The sequence below is a fragment of the Bremia lactucae genome, linkage group LG3, assembly GCF_004359215.1.
Source record: "Bremia lactucae strain SF5 linkage group LG3, whole genome shotgun sequence".
Taxonomy (NCBI): domain Eukaryota; phylum Oomycota; class Peronosporomycetes; order Peronosporales; family Peronosporaceae; genus Bremia; species Bremia lactucae.
In genome coordinates this window covers 2,123,567-2,145,676 of record NC_090612.1, presented here as the reverse complement: position 1 = coordinate 2,145,676, position 22,110 = coordinate 2,123,567, and the positions used below count along the sequence as shown (strand labels likewise).

The window sequence follows — 22,110 nt, the reverse complement described above, 5'->3', positions numbered from 1 at the left end:
TCGAGTGCCTTTAGCAATTCGCATGGTACTTAATCAGGGAATGCATTCTTTAATTTAATCAGTTAGTTGTTTAAATGAGTTCCTCAACGACTCCCAAAATTTAAACGTAAAACGTTCAAACCAAGTCTACCCATCGAATCACTTTCGTCCATAGACGAGCTGCTGAAAACCCGCGCGCTCTCAGAAATCACCTTTGCCGGCCGAATATTGGCCTCGTACTTATCTTCTGTGACGAGTACGCAGATCACAGAAGATGAGTACGTGGCCAATTCACTTTGTCACTACGCAGATCATACAAGAACCTGTTCGGTTCTAACGCTATCAGGTCAAGCATATTAGCGCCATAATTTAATTTGGTGTTGATCAGACATACAATGTCTCCGTTTCTTTTTAGATTATATTTCCAACGGTTCCTGATGACTTATTACCTCAAGCTTTCTCAAGCTCTTAGGTACCTTTTTAAGCTTTCTCAAGCTCTTAGGTACCTTTTCCCTTAAGCATTCGGAAATTATTCCCTTAGTTATTTGTGCAGTACTCTTTCCAACAGCCTAAAGCTGTGGTTGTGCAAACCAGCGAGACCCTCTACGATCGATTCTCCAGTGAATTTGGACTTTCGCACTGTGTCTTATGGACAGGCGCTTCAAGTTTTGTTGGATGTTGCTTTCTATACAAGCATTCTTGTTTCGTGTTTCAATCCACCGACTTATTCAAGTAATTGATTTTCGACGCTGACTGTGCTTGTGCACAGCCGTCAGTAACTGGTTCTACGTCACAATGGTGGACTTTCAACGCTGCCTGTACTTGTGTACAGCTACCGTAATTTAAACTTCTCAGTGTGATGGGTCGTCACAGTGAGCTTAACAGTTCTCATTGTTGAGCACCCTGTTCTCTCAACATCTCTGCGTGATGAGAGCCTTGCTGGTCAAGCTTTCATTGGGCCACGTCGAGTTCATGTTGTTATTATCGAACATGGACATCCTGGATGAAGAAGAAATGGGCTTTCCCGCCCCTCACGAAGGCTCCATGCTGCGCGTGAGAGGTTTACTTACTTGAGTGACCTCGAATGGAAAGAGGTCGAACGTATGAGTTTGGCCATAGGCGGGCCAGCTGTATGCACAATGTTGTTTGCTTTTCAAAAAGACGAACAATCTGCGTCTATCGCCGAGCTCATACGTACGCCGTTGAACGAATCACGAAGTGCTACTGGGAAAAATGGGGCACCTTTCGCTAGTAGTGCCTCAATACTAGCTAATCTACACTGATTACGGTAAAATCAAGGTGTCTATGAATACTTGACGTGAATGAAGTGCAGAGAAAGGTTTTAAGTAGCTAAGAAGTTTTAGCTACTAAAAGGTTAATACAAATAGAGATTTAGCATACTTAGATATAATAATATCAAATTATGTATTGCGACTTCTTGCGCACCGCTCATTCGTACGTCTAGTATCGATTGGCAGGGTTGATATAAAGTCCAATAAACCAATCGACAGAATTGTTGTCTTGTTGCTACAGTTTTACTGTTTACGGTAATATAGAAAATTTTGCGTTCATTTATCAAAATATAATAATAATATACTTAATTTTATTTTATATAGGAAATAATAGGAAATAATATCGATTATTTTTTATAGGAAATAATATCGATTATTTCTTATAGGAAATAATATTTATGTAAAGTTCCACCCGTTACATAGAGGAAAGAGTGTACAACACACCCGAGCTATTAGCAAACAGGATAAAGAAGGAATATGTTTATATAAATTTATTCAGTTTTATTGTGAAGCATCTTCACCACTGAAGTGCATCGGGCAAATATTTTTCCGCGAGTAGCAAATAGTACGGTAGCTCCTCGTTGACGCAGATACTTTGCACCACTTGCTCTGGCACACGCGCAATTTTGCCAACCGAAGCAATCCAATCCATCATGTCCACATCCTGCGGCTCGCTGGCTTTATTAAAACTGTCCGAGGCCTTAAAAGACCAAAAGCGTATAATATCCAAAGCTTCCACAGGCAACGACGTCGTATTCATGGACAACACGCGGTAAAGATATTCATCCGGAGTCCACGTCAGCAAGACATCGTCCACTTTTCCTTGATTCAATGCATTGTCACGCTTTCCACGACGAGAACAGTCTGCGTTCAATTCAGTCAGCTCTGGAAAGTCAATAGAACTCGAAATTCGCTCCCCAACCACCCAGGTCGAAATATTACGAAGCCACTCTTGTGCAGAAATGCTACGCAGCACTGCATTTTCATCGTCGGTCCAGCACAAAAAGACCATGCCCAAAGCACGAAGAAACACCAGCAATTGCATCCAGTCCGGGTGTCCGTCCTGCTTGACTGCGCCTGCAGACGCCAGCATGTACTTCATGACCCAACTCGTGTCTCGATTCGAATCGCCAGCAAGTTCCATGACACATTTGCAAGCTTTTAAAATGGACATTCGCGCATGCTGCAAAGCTCCGTACTTGGCGTATTGAGCTTGTACAAACGCCGTGGTTTGGTATTTCCGCATGATTTTCTCAAACAATGGATCTTTCGGATTTTTGTTGCAAATGAGTTTCATCATGTCACTCCCGTCCCAAGAAACGGGATCTTTTGACACTTCTGCCCGATTCTCCGTGACATTCAAGTTTAAAAAACCTCCGTGGTAAGTACGAAGTGCCACTCCTCGTGAAATGTCCATCGCGGGTTTGTCACCGTGTGGCACCACTTGGAACGTCTCCCACGTGGAACTCGCGCGTCGATTGGCTAAAATCGTGCCATCTTCTTCCACGCAGAGAAATTTGCCATGGACACTGCGAAGGCAAATTTCGCCCGTGGCCCCAAGCATCGTTTGCCACATGTAACCGTAACTTTTGGCACTGACGGTAAGCTTTCCATCTTCTTCTGCCACAAGGTACGAGCCGTCAGGCGTCTGGAGGGCCAGCATACAAAATCGAACACTTTCCATGGGGGCACGCGGAAAGTAAAAGCTTTTTTGAAACACCGAGACCATGGGTACTTTGCGTAGACTATCGTTGCCATTGTATAGAACCAGTATTTGCGCATTCGAAAGCTCGTGAAAGCCCCATTTTTGGTAGAGATCCACTAACTTCCCGTAGCGACTCGAGTCTTCTTCGGCCTCGAGATAGAGTCGTTGGACTTTTTTCTCTTCCAGCGTTGCCAAAGTAGCAATATATAGCACACGGGCTAAGCCCAAGCCACGAAAGTCCTTGTTTATTACGACTGACTTGACATGGGCGGCGCTGTCTTTTTCTAAGGTAAATATGATTTTTCCAATCGCACCGCGATGAGAGGCTGTTGCATTTAAAAAGAGTGAGAACATTGTTTATTGCTATAATTGAAGAGGCGAGTTTACCTGAGAAAAGCACCCAACGCAGCTCTTTCGTGCGCCGATCGTCGGTATACTGCAAGCGGAATTGAGAGGCCGAGGTGGGCATAACTTCCGTGATGGACACGGAGGCGCCAAGCGGCGGTGACGTGTTTCTTCTCATTTTAGTTCAGTACGTTTAGAAATTACGACTTCTTTCTTCTGACGTTTGTTCGCTAAAAATAGCGAGTTGTTATATTCACTACCTTTTGATTAAATTCACTACTTTTTTAAAGCATACGTCGCACTTAACATTATATTCACTACCTAAATCAGATATATTCACAGCTGCAACCCACCATCACTTGCAAAATATTACAGTACTCTTTCTGGCAGCCACAGGGCCCCAAGTACTGCTAGGTCTACTGATTACTGAATTGGTATTTTCTATTGTTTGAATGCCTACGGTATTTCTACTAAATTTGGGGACTCTTAGTGTAGTTGGCATAGTTTTGTCCATTCGGTGATGTGACTTTGCACTTGGCTAAACCATGTCTGGGCCTGTTGTAACTGTTCGCTTGCCATGATGCAAGCTGTAGAGAGGAAGTCGGTGGCACTGTGATAAAAGGATTCTGACATTGTTTGTAGTGTTATCTTTTTCGTGCTAGCATGATGGACTAACTGTTCTTGTTCTCCATCACTCCTGTCCAATCAGTCACCCATCCACGCACCTGTCCAATCAATCACACAACTGATCCTCAAACGCCTTTCTTAGTCGTCAGCCGTTTCCTCAACTGTAACTTCAACCGTGCCTTTTTCTAACACTCCTCCTCGGCTACGACTTACCGTCCTAACCGAGGCTGATCATCTCACACAGGGCCGCGAGCTTGACTGCGTCCAGCGCCTTCGTCAAAAGATCCGCGAGTTGTTGTTCCGAGCGGACGTACTGCGACACGATGATCCCGCGTCGAGCGAAGTCGCACACGAACTTCGTGCGAACATCGATGTGCTTAGCCTTGAGAGAGGACGCCTCGCCGGCCAGCTGCTTCAGTGCCGCCTGATTGTCGACGTGGAGTACCATCGGTAGCGCCGGCGGCTTACCGATCTCGTTTAGCATCTCCCTGATACCAAGAAGCTCGCGCGCCTGCTCCGATGCAGCGACGAACTCCGCTTCCATCGTCGAGAGCGAGACGCCGCCTTGCTTCTTCGACGTCCAACTGACCGGCATGCCGTTCAGGCGGATGATGCCGCCAGTCAAGGACTTCCTGTCGCTCTTCTCCGCCGCAAAGTCGGCGTCCGAGTACGCCTCGAGCTGGATCTTGGCGTCGAGGTGCTTCGCTGGTTCCATCCGAAGCTTGTAGTCACGCGTCCCCTTCAGGTACCGCGCGATGCGTTTGGCAAGCTTCATATCGTGGAGTCGCGGCTGATGAGTCTGACGCGTCGCCTTGTGCACGGCGAACGCAATGTCCGGCCGTGTGCAACGCGCGATCCACAGCAGACTGCCGACGAGGGACTGGAACGTCTTGATTGTTGGCGCTCCCTGCACCTTAGTCTCGGTGAGCAGCGCGCTGTCATCTGGTAGCACGTCGTAGCAGTCAGCCCCAATTGGAGCTTTCGTCGGGTTTGCGTCCTCGAGCCCATGCTCACGCAGGAGCTCGCCGATCGCCTCGGCCTGGTCGAGCACGTAGCCGCCACTGTTGTCAATCGTGACATGCATGCCGAGGAACTTGCTAACGGTACCGAGGTCCTTGATCGACAAGCTGCCGAGCTTGACAAAGAATCGGTCGACGGCTGCAGCGTCCGTGCCGGTAGCAAGTAGATCGTCGACGTAGACGCCCACGATAACCAACTGTCCACCCTCGACTTGGTAGTATATACACATGTCGGAAATACATTGCCGGAAGCCGGCCTCGAGTAGCCGAGCGTGCAGGAGCTGGCTCCAGAGTCGGCCAGCCTGCTTGAGGCCGTACAGGCTCTTTCGTAGCTGCAGCACTACTTCCTTCTTTGTCGCTGCGCCTACCATCTTTAGCGCGTCTTGATCGATTGTCATTGCCTGCGGCACCTGGAGTAGTATCTCCAAGTGCGCTTCCTTGTCAGCCTTGACATACGCGTTGGGGATGTCGCCATGCTTTGCTGGGACACCCCATATCGCCGCAAGCGCCAAGATCACCTTCACGGTCGACATGTCCATGACAGCCGCGAATGTAAGCTGGTAGTCGACCCCAAAAACTTGCTCGTTGCCGCAGGCGACCAGTCGAGCCTTCAGGCGCTCTATCTCACCGTGCGCGTCGGTCTTGGTCTTGAAGACCCACTTCGTGTGCAGAGTGTTGCTGCCCGGAGGTCGCTTGATCAAGCGCCACACGCCATTGTCTTCTAGGGCTTGGAGCTCTTCGCGCATGGCCTTTTCCCAGCCTTCACGCTTAGTGCTGCGTAGTGCTTCACCGTAGTTCTTGGGATCGCACTCATACACATGAGTAACCACGTTGTTGTCGCCAGCTGGCTCCTCCTGATCGCCGGCCGCCTGTGCGCGTTTGGTTGCGCCGCGCGTCCGGTGAGCCGCGCGTGTCCACGACTTCGATTTCTTCTTGCCGCTGCGTATCGTCGGCGATGCGGCATCGTCAGCAGCCGGCGACTCTTTGCTTGTTGCCGCTGGCTCCACGGCTCTATCTTCATACTCGAGCGCGCGCTGCAGCTGACCGTTCTGCTCTGCGCTGAGCGTCTCGACGTTGCGCACATGCTGCGTGATCGTGACCTTGTTCTCCTTTTGGAGGAAGACGCGAAAGCCCTTAGTCTCGTCGCTCCGCCCAATGATCACGCCGACTTGTGCGCGCTGCGCGAGCGAGTTCTTGCCTGGATCACGGTAGACCGAGCAGATAGAGCCAAAGGCGACGATGTCGCGCAGATCCGGCACTTGCTTCGTCAGTACCTCGATCGGCGACGCGCGCTTCGCATTCGCGCTCGTTGGGCTGCGGTTGAGGATGTACGCCGCGTACTCAACCGCATCGCCCCAAAACGTCAATGGCAGTCGGCTGGCAAAGATCATGCTGCGCGCCATGTTCAGGATCGTCCTGTGCATGCGCTCGGCCTTGCCGTTTGACGCCTGATTTCTCGCCTCGCTGATCTGCCGCGCGACGCCCGTTCGCTTGCAGAAGAGGTCGACATTCGCGTATTCGCCGCCGCCATCGGTGCGTAGCACGTGGATCCGGCAGTCGAACTGGCGCTCAAAGAACGCGAGGAAGTGCTCAAACTTCTTGGCCGCCTTGTCCTTTGTCGGCGCCAGGAAGACACGACAGTAGTTCGACTTGTGATCGACAAAGTTGACAAGGTAACGGTTTTGCAATCGATCCTTCGGGGTCATCGGACCCTTGAGGTCTGAGCAGATCACCCCGCCAACTCTGTCGATCGGCGAGTTTGATCCAGTGTCCTTCTTCGACTGCAGGTTCCTTGTTTGCTTGCCCTGTGCGCAAGAGATGCACGTCGGGCGCTTGCGATCCGTTAGCACGATGCCGGACGCGGGGTCTCTCGCCATACGCTCGACGGTGTCGTACGCGAGATGCCCAAGTCTTTAGTGGAAGTGCAGCAGCGAGCCGCTTTGAGTGTCCGGCTCGGGTTCTTCCGGAGCTGCCTGGCTCGTCAGGATCGCCATGAGCACGTCGCTAGGAGCTCGTGGCTCGCGAGCCGCTGCGACTGTCTGGACGTAGAGAACATTGTGGTCCATCGCCACGTCGAACGCGACTTGGCCATTGCTGCGCCGTGCCAACACGCGCGACTCGCCGTCGTAGACGAGCCCGAAACCCTTGAACTCGAGCTTACCGTAGGACATGATGTTGCGCGATAACTCGGGCGCCAGATACACGTCAGTCAGCGTCACATCTTGCTGCTGTCCTCTCGCGAGCACAGTCAGCACGACGCTTCCGACTTGCGTTAACTTGATGGTCTCCCCATCTGCCAAGTGGCACTCTTGATCGCAGTCCCTCGCGTCGCGCAGCAGGGATGCGTCGTTCACAAGGTGGCGGCTGGAACCGCTGTCGAGTATTTAGTCGTCATCTTCGTCATCTCTGTCGTCACCAATCGCCATCGCCAGACTTTGACCGGTGGCGCGCGAGCCGTTGCGACCTCTTCCTTCACCAACAGCTAGCGTGATGCTGCTGCCGTCTTTTGGGCCTCTGCCCCTCTTCTTGTCGTCATTCTTCTTGCTGCGACAGTCCTTCTTCAGATGGCCGACCTTCCCACACCCGTGGCAAGTGCGTGTCTCCCCGCGCGACACGGACTCGTCCACGTGCGCGACGACCTCCTTCCCGAAGGATCTTCCTGATCGAGCTTCCATCTCGATTGCTTGCGCGAAGTGCGCGAGCTCTTCCGCGTGCACGAGGTAGTCGATGCGGTGCGTCTGGTACTTCGCCATGAGTATTGTCGATAGCTCAGACGAGGCGTAGCGCACGATGTTGTCCAGAACCTGCTGCTCAGCGCCGCCCGCAGCGTCGCTGACAGCGACCAGATACAAGTAGTGTTCTGGCCAGGATCTCTTGCTCTCTTTCTTCGCCGTGAAGAGTTTCATCGCTTGAGCGGCGGTTATCGTCGTCTTGAACGTGTCCAGCATGCGCTGCATCACGTACTGCAATGTAGGCAGCACGGCTCACCACGTGTCGACCTGCTTGCTGAAATACCGCTCGGCAGTGCCAGTGAGGTACTGCCCGAGCACGTCAGTCTTCACATTCTCGCTCCACAGGAAACCGCAAGACTCCTGTGCCATGTCGACCTGGCGCCAAAACGTCTTGCCCCAGTCGAAGAAGCCGGACCCAAGTCCAACGTACACCTCGGTACCATCGAACTTGCGGATCGCCAGCTTGCGCTGCCTGGCGTCCGGAGTGCGATACTGCATCGGCATCACTTGTTGCCGCTGCTGTACTGGCTGCCCTGGAGCTGCCGGCATAGCCTGAGGCACTGGTGGCGGCTGGTATGGCGGCAATGGGGCAGGCGGCTGAGGCAACGGATCAGCACGCTGCTGCAGCTGCTCTCCCGCTCGCATCCGTAGGTCTTCGAGCCGCGCTGGTGCACGCCGCAGTTGCTGCTGAGGCTGCCGATCATGCAAGTCCTCAAGCTCCATTGCTCCGCCGTGGAGTCGCCCTGCGAAGTCCGCCCCGAGCTCTGATCGGAACAGCTCGCTCTCGTGAGCGCCGCGCATGCGCTCGTCTTCGTCCATGCGTGCTTGGGACGCTTCCATCTTCTGCATTCGCAAGTCCATGCCCGTGAGCATCTCGAGAACCCTCGCCAGTGCGTCGGGCTCCGCGCTCCTTGCGTGAGCGATGGGAGAGACGACCGTAGCAGGCGCGGCCGCCGCCCATTCGTGACCGGTTGCCGGCGGCGCCTGTGCCGCGTTGGAGTCTTCGTTTCCTTCCCGTCTTGGGCTCATAACCTGTTCGCTTGCCATGATGCAAGCTGTAGAGAGGAAGTCGGTGGTACTGTGATAAAAGGATTCTGACATTGTTTGTAGTGTTATCTTTTTCGTGCTAGCATGATGGACTAACTGTTCTTGTTCTCCATCACTCCTGTCCAATCAGTCACCCATCCACGCACCTGTCCAATCAATCACACAACTGATCCTCAAACGCCTTTCTAAGTCGTCAGCCGTTTCCTCAACTGTAACTTCAACCGTGCCTTTTTCTAACAGTAACGGGGCACTGCGACTTGTACTGTTTCAGTACAAGTCCACTTCACACTGCTCCAGTTGTGAGTGGTGCCTTTCGTTAGGTGACGTACACTGTACGTATAGAGGAAGACTTCTCTTAAGACAAGTTAACTTAAGAGGGTAAAATGAAAACTGTATTAATATAGTTAAGTGTCTCTTAATCTATCTTTGTAAATGCTGACTTAACTATAAACTAATACTAAACATGTAAATGAATTCTTATCTATCTTATCTTGTAACTCTCTTTGATTACTTCTACAGCTGATTAGTCTGCGGAATAAATAGACATAATGGTCTATACCTATTTATGGATAAGAATTCAGGANAGATGCCCAAGCCTTTGGTGGAAGTGCAGCAGCGAGCCGCTTTGAGTGTCCGGCTCGGGTTCTTCCGGAGCTGCCTGGCTCGTCAGGATCGCCATGAGCACGTCGCTAGGAGCTCGTGGCTCGCGAGCCGCTGCGACTGTCTGGACGTAGAGAACATTGTGGTCCATCGCCACGTCGAACGCGACTTGGCCATTGCTGCGCCGTGCCAACACGCGCGACTCGCCGTCGTAGACGAGCCCGAAACCCTTGAACTCGAGCTTACCGTAGGACATGATGTTGCGCGATAACTCGGGCGCCAGATACACGTCAGTCAGCGTCACATCTTGCTGCTGTCCTCTCGCGAGCACAGTCAGCACGACGCTTCCGACTTGCGTTAACTTGATGGTCTCCCCATCTGCCAAGTGGCACTCTTGATCGCAGTCCCTCGCGTCGCGCAGCAGGGATGCGTCGTTCACAAGGTGGCGGCTGGAACCGCTGTCGAGTATCCAGTCGTCATCTTCGTCATCTCTGTCGTCACCAATCGCCATCGCCAGACTTTGACCGGTGGCGCGCGAGCCGTTGCGACCTCTTCCTTCACCAACAGCTAGCGTGATGCTGCCGCCGTCTTTTGGGCCTCTGCCCCTCTTCTTGTCGTCATTCTTCTTGCTGCGACAGTCCTTCTTCAGATGGCCGACCTTCCCACACCCGTGGCAAGTGCGTGTCTCCCTGCGCGACACGGACTCGTCCACGTGCGCGACGACCTCCTTCCCGAAGGATCTTCCTGATCGAGCTTCCATCTCGATTGCTTGCGCGAAGTGCGCGAGCTCTTCCGCGTGCACGAGGTAGTCGATGCGGTGCGTCTGGTACTTCGCCATGAGTATTGTCGATAGCTCAGACGAGGCGTAGCGCACGATGTTGTCCAGAACCTGCTGCTCAGCGCCGCCCGCAGCGTCGCTGACAGCGACCAGATACAAGTAGTGTTCTGGCCAGGATCTCTTGCTCTCTTTCTTCGCCGTGAAGAGTTTCATCGCTTGAGCGGCGGTTATCGTCGTCTTGAACGTGTCCAGCATGCGCTGCATCACGTACTGCAATGTAGGCAGCACGGCCCACCACGTGTCGACCTGCTTGCTGAAATACCGCTCGGCAGTGCCAGTGAGGTACTGCCCGAGCACGTCAGTCTTCACATTCTCGCTCCACAGGAAACCGCAAGACTCCTGTGCCATGTCGACCTGGCGCCAAAACGTCTTGCCCCAGTCGAAGAAGCCGGACCCAAGTCCAACGTACACCTCGGTACCATCGAACTTGCGGATCGCCAGCTTGCGCTGCCTGGCGTCCGGAGTGCGATACTGCATCGGCATCACTTGTTGCCGCTGCTGTACTGGCTGCCCTGGAGCTGCCGGCATAGCCTGAGGCACTGGTGGCGGCTGGTATGGCGGCAATGGGGCAGGCGGCTGAGGCAACGGATCAGCACGCTGCTGCAGCTGCTCTCCCGCTCGCATCCGTAGGTCTTCGAGCCGCGCTGGTGCACGCCGCAGTTGCTGCTGAGGCTGCCGATCATGCAAGTCCTCAAGCTCCATTGCTCCGCCGTGGAGTCGCCCTGCGAAGTCCGCCCCGAGCTCTGATCGGAACAGCTCGCTCTCGTGAGCGCCGCGCATGCGCTCGTCTTCGTCCATGCGTGCTTGGGACGCTTCCATCTTCTGCATTCGCAAGTCCATGCCCGTGAGCATCTCGAGAACCCTCGCCAGTGCGTCGGGCTCCGCGCTCCTTGCGTGAGCGATGGGAGAGACGACCGTAGCAGGCGCGGCCGCGGCCCATTCGTGACCGGTTGCCGGCGGCGCCTGTGCCGCGTTGGAGTCTTCGTTTCCTTCCCGTCTTGGGCTCATAACCTGTTCGCTTGCCATGATGCAAGCTGTAGAGAGGAAGTCGGTGGCACTGTGATAAAAGGATTCTGACATTGTTTGTAGTGTTATCTTTTTCGTGCTAGCATGATGGACTAACTGTTCTTGTTCTCCATCACTCCTGTCCAATCAGTCACCCATCCACGCACCTGTCCAATCAATCACACAACTGATCCTCAAACGCCTTTCTAAGTCGTCAGCCGTTTCCTCAACTGTAACTTCAACCGTGCCTTTTTCCAACACTCCTCCTCGGCTACGACTTACCGTCCTAACCGAGGCTGATCATCTCACACAGGGCCGCGAGCTTGACTGCGTCCAGCGCCTTCGTCAAAAGATCCGCGAGTTGTTGTTCCGAGCGGACGTACTGCGACACGATGATCCCGCGTCGAGCGAAGTCGCACACGAACTTCGTGCGAACATCGATGTGCTTAGCCTTGAGAGAGGACGCCTCGCCGGCCAGCTGCTTCAGTGCCGCCTGATTGTCGACGTGGAGTACCATCGGTAGCGCCGGCGGCTTACCGATCTCGTTTAGCATCTCCCTGATACCAAGAAGCTCGCGCGCCTGCTCCGATGCAGCGACGAACTCCGCTTCCATCGTCGAGAGCGAGACGCCGCCTTGCTTCTTCGACGTCCAGCTGACCGGCATGCCGTTCAGGCGGATGATGCCGCCAGTCAAGGACTTCCTGTCGCTCTTCTCCGCCGCAAAGTCGGCGTCCGAGTACGCCTCGAGCTGGATCTTGGCGTCGAGCTGCTTCGCTGGTTCCATCCGAAGCTTGTAGTCACGCGTCCCCTTCAGGTACCGCGCGATGCGTTTGGCAAGCTTCATATCGTGGAGTCGCGGCTGATGAGTCTGACGCGTCGCCTTGTGCACGGCGAACGCAATGTCCGGCCGTGTGCAACGCGCGATCCACAGCAGACTGCCGACGAGGGACTGGAACGTCTTGATGTTGGCGCTCCCTGCACCTTAGTCTCGGTGAGCAGCGCGCTGTCATCTGGTAGCACGTCGTAGCAGTCAGCCCCAATTGGAGCTTTCGTCGGGTTTGCGTCCTCGAGCCCATGCTCACGCAGGAGCTCGCCGATCGCCTCGGCCTGGTCGAGCACGTAGCCGCCACTGTTGTCAATCGTGACATGCATGCCAAGGAACTTGCTAACGGTACCGAGGTCCTTGATCGACAAGCTGCCGAGCTTGACAAAGAATCGGTCGACGGCTGCAGCGTCCGTGCCGGTAGCAAGTAGATCGTCGACGTAGACGCCCACGATAACCAACTGTCCACCCTCGACTTGGTAGTATAGACACATGTCGGAAATACATTGCCGGAAGCCGGCCTCGAGTAGCCGAGCGTGCAGGAGCTGGCTCCAGAGTCGGCCAGCCTGCTTGAGGCCGTACAGGCTCTTTCGTAGCTGCAGCACTACTTCCTTCTTTGTCGCTGCGCCTACCATCTTTAGCGCGTCTTGATCGATTGTCATTGCCTGCGGCACCTGGAGTAGTATCTCCAAGTGCGCTTCCTTGTCAGCCTTGACATACGCGTTGGGGATGTCGCCATGCTTTGCTGGGACACCCCATATCGCCGCAAGCGCCAAGATCACCTTCACGGTCGACATGTCCATGACAGCCGCGAATGTAAGCTGGTAGTCAACCCCAAAAACTTGCTCGTTGCCGCAGGCGACCAGTCGAGCCTTCAGGCGCTCTATCTCACCGTGCGCGTCGGTCTTGGTCTTGAAGACCCACTTCGTGTGCAGAGTGTTGCTGCCCGGAGGTCGCTTGATCAAGCGCCACACGCCATTGTCTTCTAGGGCTTGGAGCTCTTCGCGCATGGCCTTTTCCCAGCCTTCACGCTTAGTGCTGCGTAGTGCTTCACCGTAGTTCTTGGGATCGCACTCATACACATGAGCCACCACGCTGTTGTCGCCAGCTGGCTCCTCCTGATCGCCGGCCGCCTGTGCGCGTTTGGTTGCGCCGCGCGTCCGGTGAGCCGCGCGTGTCCACGACTTCGATTTCTTCTTGCCGCTGCGTATCGTCGGCGATGCGGCATCGTCAGCAGCCGGCGACTCTTTGCTTGTTGCCGCTGGCTCCACGGCTCTATCTTCATACTCGAGCGCGCGCTGCAGCTGACCGTTCTGCTCTGCGCTGAGCGTCTCGACGTTGCGCACATGCTGCGTGATCGTGACCTTGTTCTCCTTTTGGAGGAAGACGCGAAAGCCCTTTGTCTCGTCGCTCCGCCCAATGATCACGCCGACTTGTGCGCGCTGCGCGAGCGAGTTCTTGCCTGGATCACGGTAGACCGAGCAGATAGAGCCAAAGGCGACGATGTCGCGCAGATCCGGCACTTGCTTCGTCAGTACCTCGATCGGCGACGCGCGCTTCGCATTCGCGCTCGTTGGGCTGCGGTTGAGGATGTACGCCGCGTACTCAACCGCATCGCGCCAAAACGTCAATGGCAGTCGGCTGGCAAAGATCATGCTGCGCGCCATGTTCAGGATCGTCCTGTGCATGCGCTCGGCCTTGCCGTTTGACGCCTGATTCCTCGCCTCGCTGATCTGCCGCGCGACGCCCGTTCGCTTGCAGAAGAGGTCGACATTCGCGTATTCGCCGCCGCCATCGGTGCGAAGCACGTGGATCCGGCAGTCGAACTGGCGCTCAAAGAACGCGAGGAAGTGCTCAAACTTCTTGGCCGCCTTGTCCTTTGTCGGCGCCAGGAAGACACGACAGTAGTTCGACTTGTGATCGACAAAGTTGACAAGGTAACGGTTTTGCAATCGATCCTTCGGGGTCATCGGACCCTTGAGGTCTGAGCAGATCACCCCGCCAACTCTGTCGATCGGCGAGTTTGATCCAGTGTCCTTCTTCGACTGCAGGTTCCTTGTTTGCTTGCCCTGTGCGCAAGAGATGCACGTCGGGCGCTTGCGATCCGTTAGCACGATGCCGGACGCGGGGTCTCTCGCCATACGCTCGACGGTGTCGTACGCAAGATGCCCAAGCCTTTGGTGGAAGTGCAGCAGCGAGCCGCTTTGAGTGTCCGGCTCGGGTTCTTCCGGAGCTGCCTGGCTCGTCAGGATCGCCATGAGCACGTCGCTAGGAGCTCGTGGCTCGCGAGCCGCTGCGACTGTCTGGACGTAGAGAACATTGTGGTCCATCGCCACGTCGAACGCGACTTGGCCATTGCTGCGCCGTGCCAACACGCGCGACTCGCCGTCGTAGACGAGCCCGAAACCCTTGAACTCGAGCTTACCGTAGGACATGATGTTGCGCGATAACTCGGGCGCCAGATACACGTCAGTCAGCGTCACATCTTGCTGCTGTCCTCTCGCGAGCACAGTCAGCTCGACGCTTCCGACTTGCGTTAACTTGATGGTCTCCCCATCTGCCAAGTGGCACTCTTGATCGCAGTCCCTCGCGTCGCGCAGCAGGGATGCGTCGTTCACAAGGTGGCGGCTGGAACCGCTGTCGAGTATCCAGTCGTCATCTTCGTCATCTCTGTCGTCACCAATCGCCATCGCCAGACTTTGACCGGTGGCGCGCGAGCCGTTGCGACCTCTTCCTTCACCAACAGCTAGCGTGATGCTGCCGCCGTCTTTTGGGCCTCTGCCCCTCTTCTTGTCGTCATTCTTCTTGCTGCGACAGTCCTTCTTCAGATGGCCGACCTTCCCACACCCGTGGCAAGTGCGTGTCTCCCTGCGCGACACGGACTCGTCCACGTGCGCGACGACCTCCTTCCCGAAGGATCTTCCTGATCGAGCTTCCATCTCGATTGCTTGCGCGAAGTGCGCGAGCTCTTCCGCGTGCACGAGGTAGTCGATGCGGTGCGTCTGGTACTTCGCCTTGAGTATTGTCGATAGCTCAGACGAGGCGTAGCGCACGATGTTGTCCAGAACCTGCTGCTCAGCGCCGCCCGCAGCGTCGCTGACAGCGACCAGATACAAGAAGTGTTCTGGCCAGGATCTCTTGCTCTCTTTCTTCGCCGTGAAGAGTTTCATCGCTTGAGCGGCGGTTATCGTCGTCTTGAACGTGTCCAGCATGCGCTGCATCACGTACTGCAATGTAGGCAGCACGGCCCACCACGTGTCGACCTGCTTGCTGAAATACCGCTCGGCAGTGCCAGTGAGGTACTGCCCGAGCACGTCAGTCTTCACATTCTCGCTCCACAGGAAACCGCAAGACTCCTGTGCCATGTCGACCTGGCGCCAAAACGTCTTGCCCCAGTCGAAGAAGCCGGACCCAAGTCCAACGTACACCTCGGTACCATCGAACTTGCGGATCGCCAGCTTGCGCTGCCTGGCGTCCGGAGTGCGATACTGCATCGGCATCACTTGTTGCCGCTGCTGTACTGGCTGCCCTGGAGCTGCCGGCATAGCCTGAGGCACTGGTGGCGGCTGGTATGGCGGCAATGGGGCAGGCGGCTGAGGCAACGGATCAGCACGCTGCTGCAGCTGCTCTCCCGCTCGCATCCGTAGGTCTTCGAGCCGCGCTGGTGCACGCCGCAGTTGCTGCTGAGGCTGCCGATCATGCAAGTCCTCAAGCTCCATTGCTCCGCCGTGGAGTCGCCCTGCGAAGTCCGCCCCGAGCTCTGATCGGAACAGCTCGCTCTCGTGAGCGCCGCGCATGCGCTCGTCTTCGTCCATGCGTGCTTGGGACGCTTCCATCTTCTGCATTCGCAAGTCCATGCCCGTGAGCATCTCGAGAACCCTTGCCAGTGCGTCGGGCTCCGCGCTCCTTGCGTGAGCAATGGGAGAGACGACCGTAGCAGGCGCGGCCGCGGCCCATTCGTGACCGGTTGCCGGCGGCGCCTGTGCCGCGTTGGAGTCTTCGTTTCCTTCCCGTCTTGGGCTCATAACCTGTTCGCTTGCCATGATGCAAGCTGTAGAAAGGAAGTCGGTGGCACTGTGATAAAAGGATTCTGACATTGTTTGTAGTGTTATCTTTTTCGTGCTAGCATGATGGACTAACTGTTCTTGTTCTCCATCACTCCTGTCCAATCAGTCACCCATCCACGCACCTGTCCAATCAATCACACAACTGATCCTCAAACGCCTTTCTAAGTCGTCAGCCGTTTCCTCAACTGTAACTTCAACCGTGCCTTTTTCCAACACATAGCTTACTGAATTTAACAACTCGTTGCAATTATTGCACAAAATTTATGAATCATTCGCATATATTTCTTTCATTTTATTTTCCATTTGAAATTCCCGTTTTCCTTAAAAAATGCTCGATCAAAATACTCAAGTCGTCTATAGTCGGCATGGAAAACTATCATATTTTGGAGCGTATCGGCGTAGGATCGTTTGGCAAGGTCTATCGTGGGCGCCGCAAGTATTCCGGGCACATTGTCGCGCTTAAATTCGTGACAAAGCAGGGTAAAAGCGCGCGAGATCTTAAAAACCTGCGCCAAGAAGTAGGTGTCTGGATATATTCAGTCAAATTGAACTTAACACTACGAATGGTAGATTAATATTTTACGACGACTTGATCATTGCAATATTATTGCAATGTTGGACTCGTTCGAGACGGAAGGAGAAATTTGTATAGTGACAGAATATGCACAGGGAGAGCTATATCAAGTGTTGGAGGATGGGAGCAATCTTCCGGAAGAAGAGATTCGAAAGATAGCCATACAACTCATCCAAGCTCTTCATGTCATACACTCAAACCGCATCATTCATCGAGATATGAAGCCCCAAAACATTCTTATCGGCTCGAGACAGCAAATAAAGCTATGTGACTTTGGCTTCGCTCGCGCCATCGCACACGATTCAAGCCTTTTGCGTTCGATCAAAGGGACGCCACTATACATGGCTCCAGAGTTAGTACTAGAAAAGCCCTATCATTACACGGTGGATCTGTGGTCGCTAGGTGTCATCTTGTACGAGCTAGCAGTGGGCAAACCTCCATTTTACACCGATAGAATCGTATCGCTCATCCAGATGATCGTAAGTGACGACGTTGAGTATCCATCCACAATGTCTGCCCCTTTCCAGAGCTTTCTTAAGGGATTACTAAGAAAGGATCCTGCTCAGCGACTCCAGTGGCCAAAGATTTTGCACCATGCATTCATACAGGAATCACCTAAAGAAATAGAGTCACGCCTTCGGCGCGAGAAAGAAAATCGTACATTGCCCCGATTTTTTAGAGACAATGACAATTCACCAGAAGTTGATGATGAAAAAATAATGATATCAAGCGTTGAGCGCCTGGGCTTATGTGATGATTGGAAAATATGCGACCCAAATATTGGCCAGCAACATGTTAAGCCTGAGGTGTCTAATAAAAGCTGTAATTATGGAGACGATCAGAAACTGATTGTCAATGAGAATTGTCAAAATGAAGCGTTTCCTTCAGAATCTGGTATGCCGTTTAAGTCCGTAGCCCTTCAAAATTTTTTAGCTGATTATGATAAATTTTCTGAGGAAATGGGCACAAAATTTGCGGATGCAGAGTTTTTGAGCACTCCGCTGTTTGCAAATCTTATTCATACACTACCTTCGATCCCAGTTCAAGAGCTACTAAGCGACATGATTCGAAAAATTAGCGCCTTGCTGCAAGGAGTGTATCGCTGCTTGATGCTTCATCTAAAAATGATCGTCCATGTGGCGGACATTGGCGTTTTGCTACAGTCAAAAGAGTGTATACAACGATTTTTAATTCACTTAGTTGAGTCAACAGCATCTATTCAAATCAATCGTGAGCAAGCAAGTGATGTTATCTACAAAAGTGTACGATGCTGTATGATGAGCACCACAATAATCAACACGATTGAGGCTGAAAAAGATTTCGAAACGCTCCTCGACTATCGTCAACTTTGTAAAGGTGACGTTCAAGTTATTTTACGATTACTCACGTGTAAGAACGAAGTCGTCGCGTTCTGTCACTCAAAAGCACTCAAGTGGATTGGATCGATGATGGATCGATCTCATCATCTGACAACATTACTAGAAGTCGTGCATCAATCGGGAATAATTCGCGTCCTTTGCAATCTCTTACATGCGTCGGAAGGGTCGTATTCTCCTGAAGTTCAACTTTCGAACAATGGTCAAAATGTGGAACTCTACGCTACTTATGCGCTGGCCTTGTTCGTGCATCCTGATGCCAAAGGTTGGAATTCTTTACCTCCTTTTCCAGTGTTAGTTTTAGTTCGAGATGATGCAGTGTCGATGAAGAATGCCCGAATGCAAGATATAAGGCCTTTAAATATACTCCGTGTTACAATCCACTCGGAAGTTGCCTCACAGCTTCTGTGCACCGGTGTTGATAGATTAATTGCTCTACTTGGTGACAAAATGATGGAGCGCGGCAAACTTTATCAAAGCGGAAATGCGGAAACAGACGAAGAATTTTCTGTTGGCGAGGAAGACAATGATCAGTCGACAATCTGCTGTATCCTCAAAATTCTCTTGCACGCGTGTCGGTCATCTGCACCTCTTTCAAAGAAGCTTACAACGATAACTACCACATTTCAAAACCGCCCAGACGCAGATGTGTTCGCTATTCTACGTTTGGGTTTTGCATCCAAGCGACTTCACCGAATTGAACAGTATTTTGCAACGGAATTACTATCCGTCATTCTGCGTCGCGAAATATTATCACAGCGACTGATTTGGAATTGTGCACAGACGTTATTCTCCGTTTTTCTTGAAACTAGCGATACAGCGTTGCTCAGTGCTTTGAGTAAGTTTTTCGCTGAACTCATTGAAACGTGCCACATTGACGAATCAGTGCTCGAAAGCGGTCTCCGCCCTGACGATTTAAACTCTTTATATCAGGAGTTGTGGAGCTTACTAGTGCATGGCGCTCTCAGTTCGCGTTGCTCCGATGCAATCGCACGCCTCTTTAGCACAGCCACAGAGAGAAAACACAGTATCGCGAGTGAAGCGCACATGCTCACGAGCTTTGGTGTTCGAGCGCAGGGACTTTTGGACTCTGGGATTGTCTTCTTACTAAGAATTGCATCAAAAGCTGCAGTTTCTGAATACGACGAGAATGCACCTCGGTCGGAACCAATGAATCTCTTTTTGTCCGCATTTGAGCGTGACAACGTTTGGAAAGTCTTTAATCGAATGATGTCGATCGGCGGGGCAGATCTCCTTTCGCCGTGGGGTTTGTTCTGCTTTCTTAAATTGCTTCGAATCGTTCGCGAGATACAGTGTCAGGATCCGCAAATGGAACATGCTGCATTTGACCATCTCTCTGTCCATTTGGTGAATCTGCTCGAATTAAAGCACATTGAATATCTTTTCCAGTGGCCTGAGGTCGTTGGTGGAGGAAGCAATGCCGTCAAAGCTCTTGTACATGCCACGGTCAAAGTTTTGGGAATACCATTTGCTCAGAGCGTGTCAGACGAGCTTCTTGTGGGTACTCAAGATATTCTCTACGACGCCAAGTGCGTTCCAAAACTGCTCGGGGTTCTTCGTTTTGTGTTTTTGACAAGAAAATTGCAGTTAGAGGCTTCTGTGCTGGAGCTCCCAATCAGTTTCTTGTCTCGCCTTGTGACGAGTTCGACGCATTTCGGTGAACAATTCGTAAAAGCTGAGGGCATTGAAGTCATTGAGGAGTGTGGCATGCTACGACCGAGCTCGTCACCGTCCTTAATCACTAACACCCTCTTGATCGTCAGTCAACTAGCCAGGGCTTCGAAATCCAATTACGACTTGATACTGAAAGCCAATCTTTTACCGCACTTTTGCGATCTTGTGCAGCATCCTGAAGCCACGGTGCGCGCAAAAGCACTCAATTGTATTGGCAATTTATGTCGTCACGCGGCAACGTTTTACTCGCACTTTGCCACGCCGTGGGATGGCCAAATTGCTCACACGATCGTAGCGGGAATGATTTTTGGATTACGCGATAACGATCAGTATGTCCGACGATTTGCCTGTTTTGCCGTCGGCAACGCGGCTTTCCATAGTGGGGAATTATACGATGCCCTTCGTCCCGCGATTCCCCCTTTGATTCAGAATCTTGGCAACGATGATGAAAAGACACGATCAAATGCTGGAGGGGCACTTGGTAATTTAGTGCGCAACTCGGATGAACTATGTAGGGAACTTTGCGCGCATGCAGCTCCGTGGGCTCTCTTTAAGTTGGCCATGACAGAGACCAGTGTGGCATGTCGTTGTGTCGTCCTTTTCTCCCTAGGGAATTTCTGTACGTACGAAGAATGCTTTAATCATCTTGTGGAAGCCGAGTCAGACTTCATTAGTGAGCTAGAGACTCTGTATAACGAAGCGGCTGACGACGTATCGAGACGCAATATTCGACGCATTTTCGCTAAGTGTGAGGCGCTAGGTAACGAAGAAGATCACGACACTCGCTGAGAAATGCAAAACCATTGCTCTCATGTAGAAATACAGTTTTTGCACTGAACGACTTTATCGATGCCTCACAAGATCATCTCAGAGTTGCAGATCAAAAGAATAAACAGTCCTTGTAACGGGGTTTCCTGTATACGTAAGCATTATTTCCTTAGAGAGTAATAATTAATATTATGTTCTATGAAAGGAAATAAGAAGAAAAGTACAAATAATTAACTTTGCTAATTATTTGACTTGTATTCCGCTATAACCAAACTGGGTAATATTGATGCAATAACACATTACTTCTATTGACGTGTTGATTTAAGTTAAATCAACCCGTCACAAGACACGATTGTGCGGTGGGCAAGGAGGCGCCATACATAGTTTATATTAATATTTGTTGAAAATTCAGTAGTAGACAGAAGATCGTTACGTGGGAGCTTAGTAGATTAATACTTGACGGGGTGTAACGTTACATGGAATTAGCACTTGAAGGTGGTTGATTAATATATTATCTAAAAGGTAGAGAATATTTGGAGAATATTACTTTACGTAGTAATATTCTAAAAGCTTATCATTTTTAGGTAATATATTAATTAACATAATAGACCATTATATCTACTTTCTCCGCGGTCCAGTCAGCGCTGGACGCGCGCAAAGAGAGAGACAGATGAGACTTTATTACATGTTTCGTATTAGTTTATAATTAAGTTAGTATTAAATAGATAGAAACAGAAGAACTTAATTATATTAAACACATTTTTAATTAAACCTCTTTAAAGCAAGTGTAACGGGGCACTGCGACTTGTACTGTTTCAGTACAAGTTCACTTCACACTGCTTCAGATGTGAGTGGTAACTGAAGCAGTGGGAAGTGGACTCGTACTGAAGCAGTACAAGGCGGCAGTGCCCCGTTACACCTGGTAGCACTTTGTAGTCCGTCCAACGACCACAGTTCCGTCATCTAACATGGACATGTTAGATGATAATGGATACGCATCACGTTTTGCGTGTTAGCTACTCCTTTCTAAGTGACATAAAAAAGAGTGCTGTCGAACGAATGAGTTCGACCGTAGGGAACGATGCCATCTAGGCCATGCTGTCCAATTTGGACAGAGATGCCCTCCATTCAGCAATCGCCAAGTTCATACAACATGAACTTGACGAGGCAAAGGAGAAGGTAGCCTTGCTTAATCAGCAACGCTCTCAACAGGCAGAACTGTTGAGGTTACAACAGGTACAGACCCTGTACCTGAGATGACGCAAACGCGTCGACCCGAAACCTTAAAAATTGACATCTGTAAGTATAGGGGAGTCGAAGAAGACTCCCACTTGAGATGGTTTGTCGAGATGAACGATGCCATAAGGGCACGTCACATCGTCGACGAGCAAATGCAAATCGCATTCGCTCAATCAAATTTGGCTGATCGTGCCAAAACTTGGCACTAGGCCTCAAGTTGCGCGACCCATATGTCTTTGGGTCGGTAGAGGCTTTTAAAGCCCGGCTCAAACAGACGTTTGAATCGCCTAGGGCTGAGTTCAGAGCTTCTGAAACTCAAGCAAGGCAAGCGTGATGTTTACGCATATGCCCAGCACATACGACTCTTAGCGAGTTGTAT

The 22,110-nt window shown here is 52.0% G+C and overlaps 2 protein-coding genes across 2 annotated transcripts; one reads left to right on the top strand and one right to left on the bottom strand.

Annotated features, from left to right (window-relative positions):
• Positions 1–1,747: 1,747 nt before the first annotated feature.
• Positions 1,748–3,499, bottom strand: CCR75_007212 (uncharacterized protein; the record flags this gene model as incomplete). Its single annotated transcript, XM_067965275.1, has 2 exons — positions 1,748–3,302; positions 3,364–3,499. 2 exons carry the CDS (start codon positions 3,497–3,499, stop codon positions 1,789–1,791), a joined length of 1,650 nt encoding a protein of 549 aa, XP_067814854.1. The 3' UTR covers positions 1,748–1,788.
• Positions 3,500–16,444: 12,945 nt separating this feature from the next.
• On the top strand, positions 16,445–20,513 carry CCR75_007211 (uncharacterized protein; the record flags this gene model as incomplete). Its single annotated transcript, XM_067965274.1, has 3 exons — positions 16,445–16,597; positions 16,650–19,092; positions 19,822–20,513. 3 exons carry the CDS (start codon positions 16,445–16,447, stop codon positions 20,511–20,513), a joined length of 3,288 nt encoding a protein of 1,095 aa, XP_067815325.1.
• Between the last annotated feature and the right edge of the window lie 1,597 nt (positions 20,514–22,110).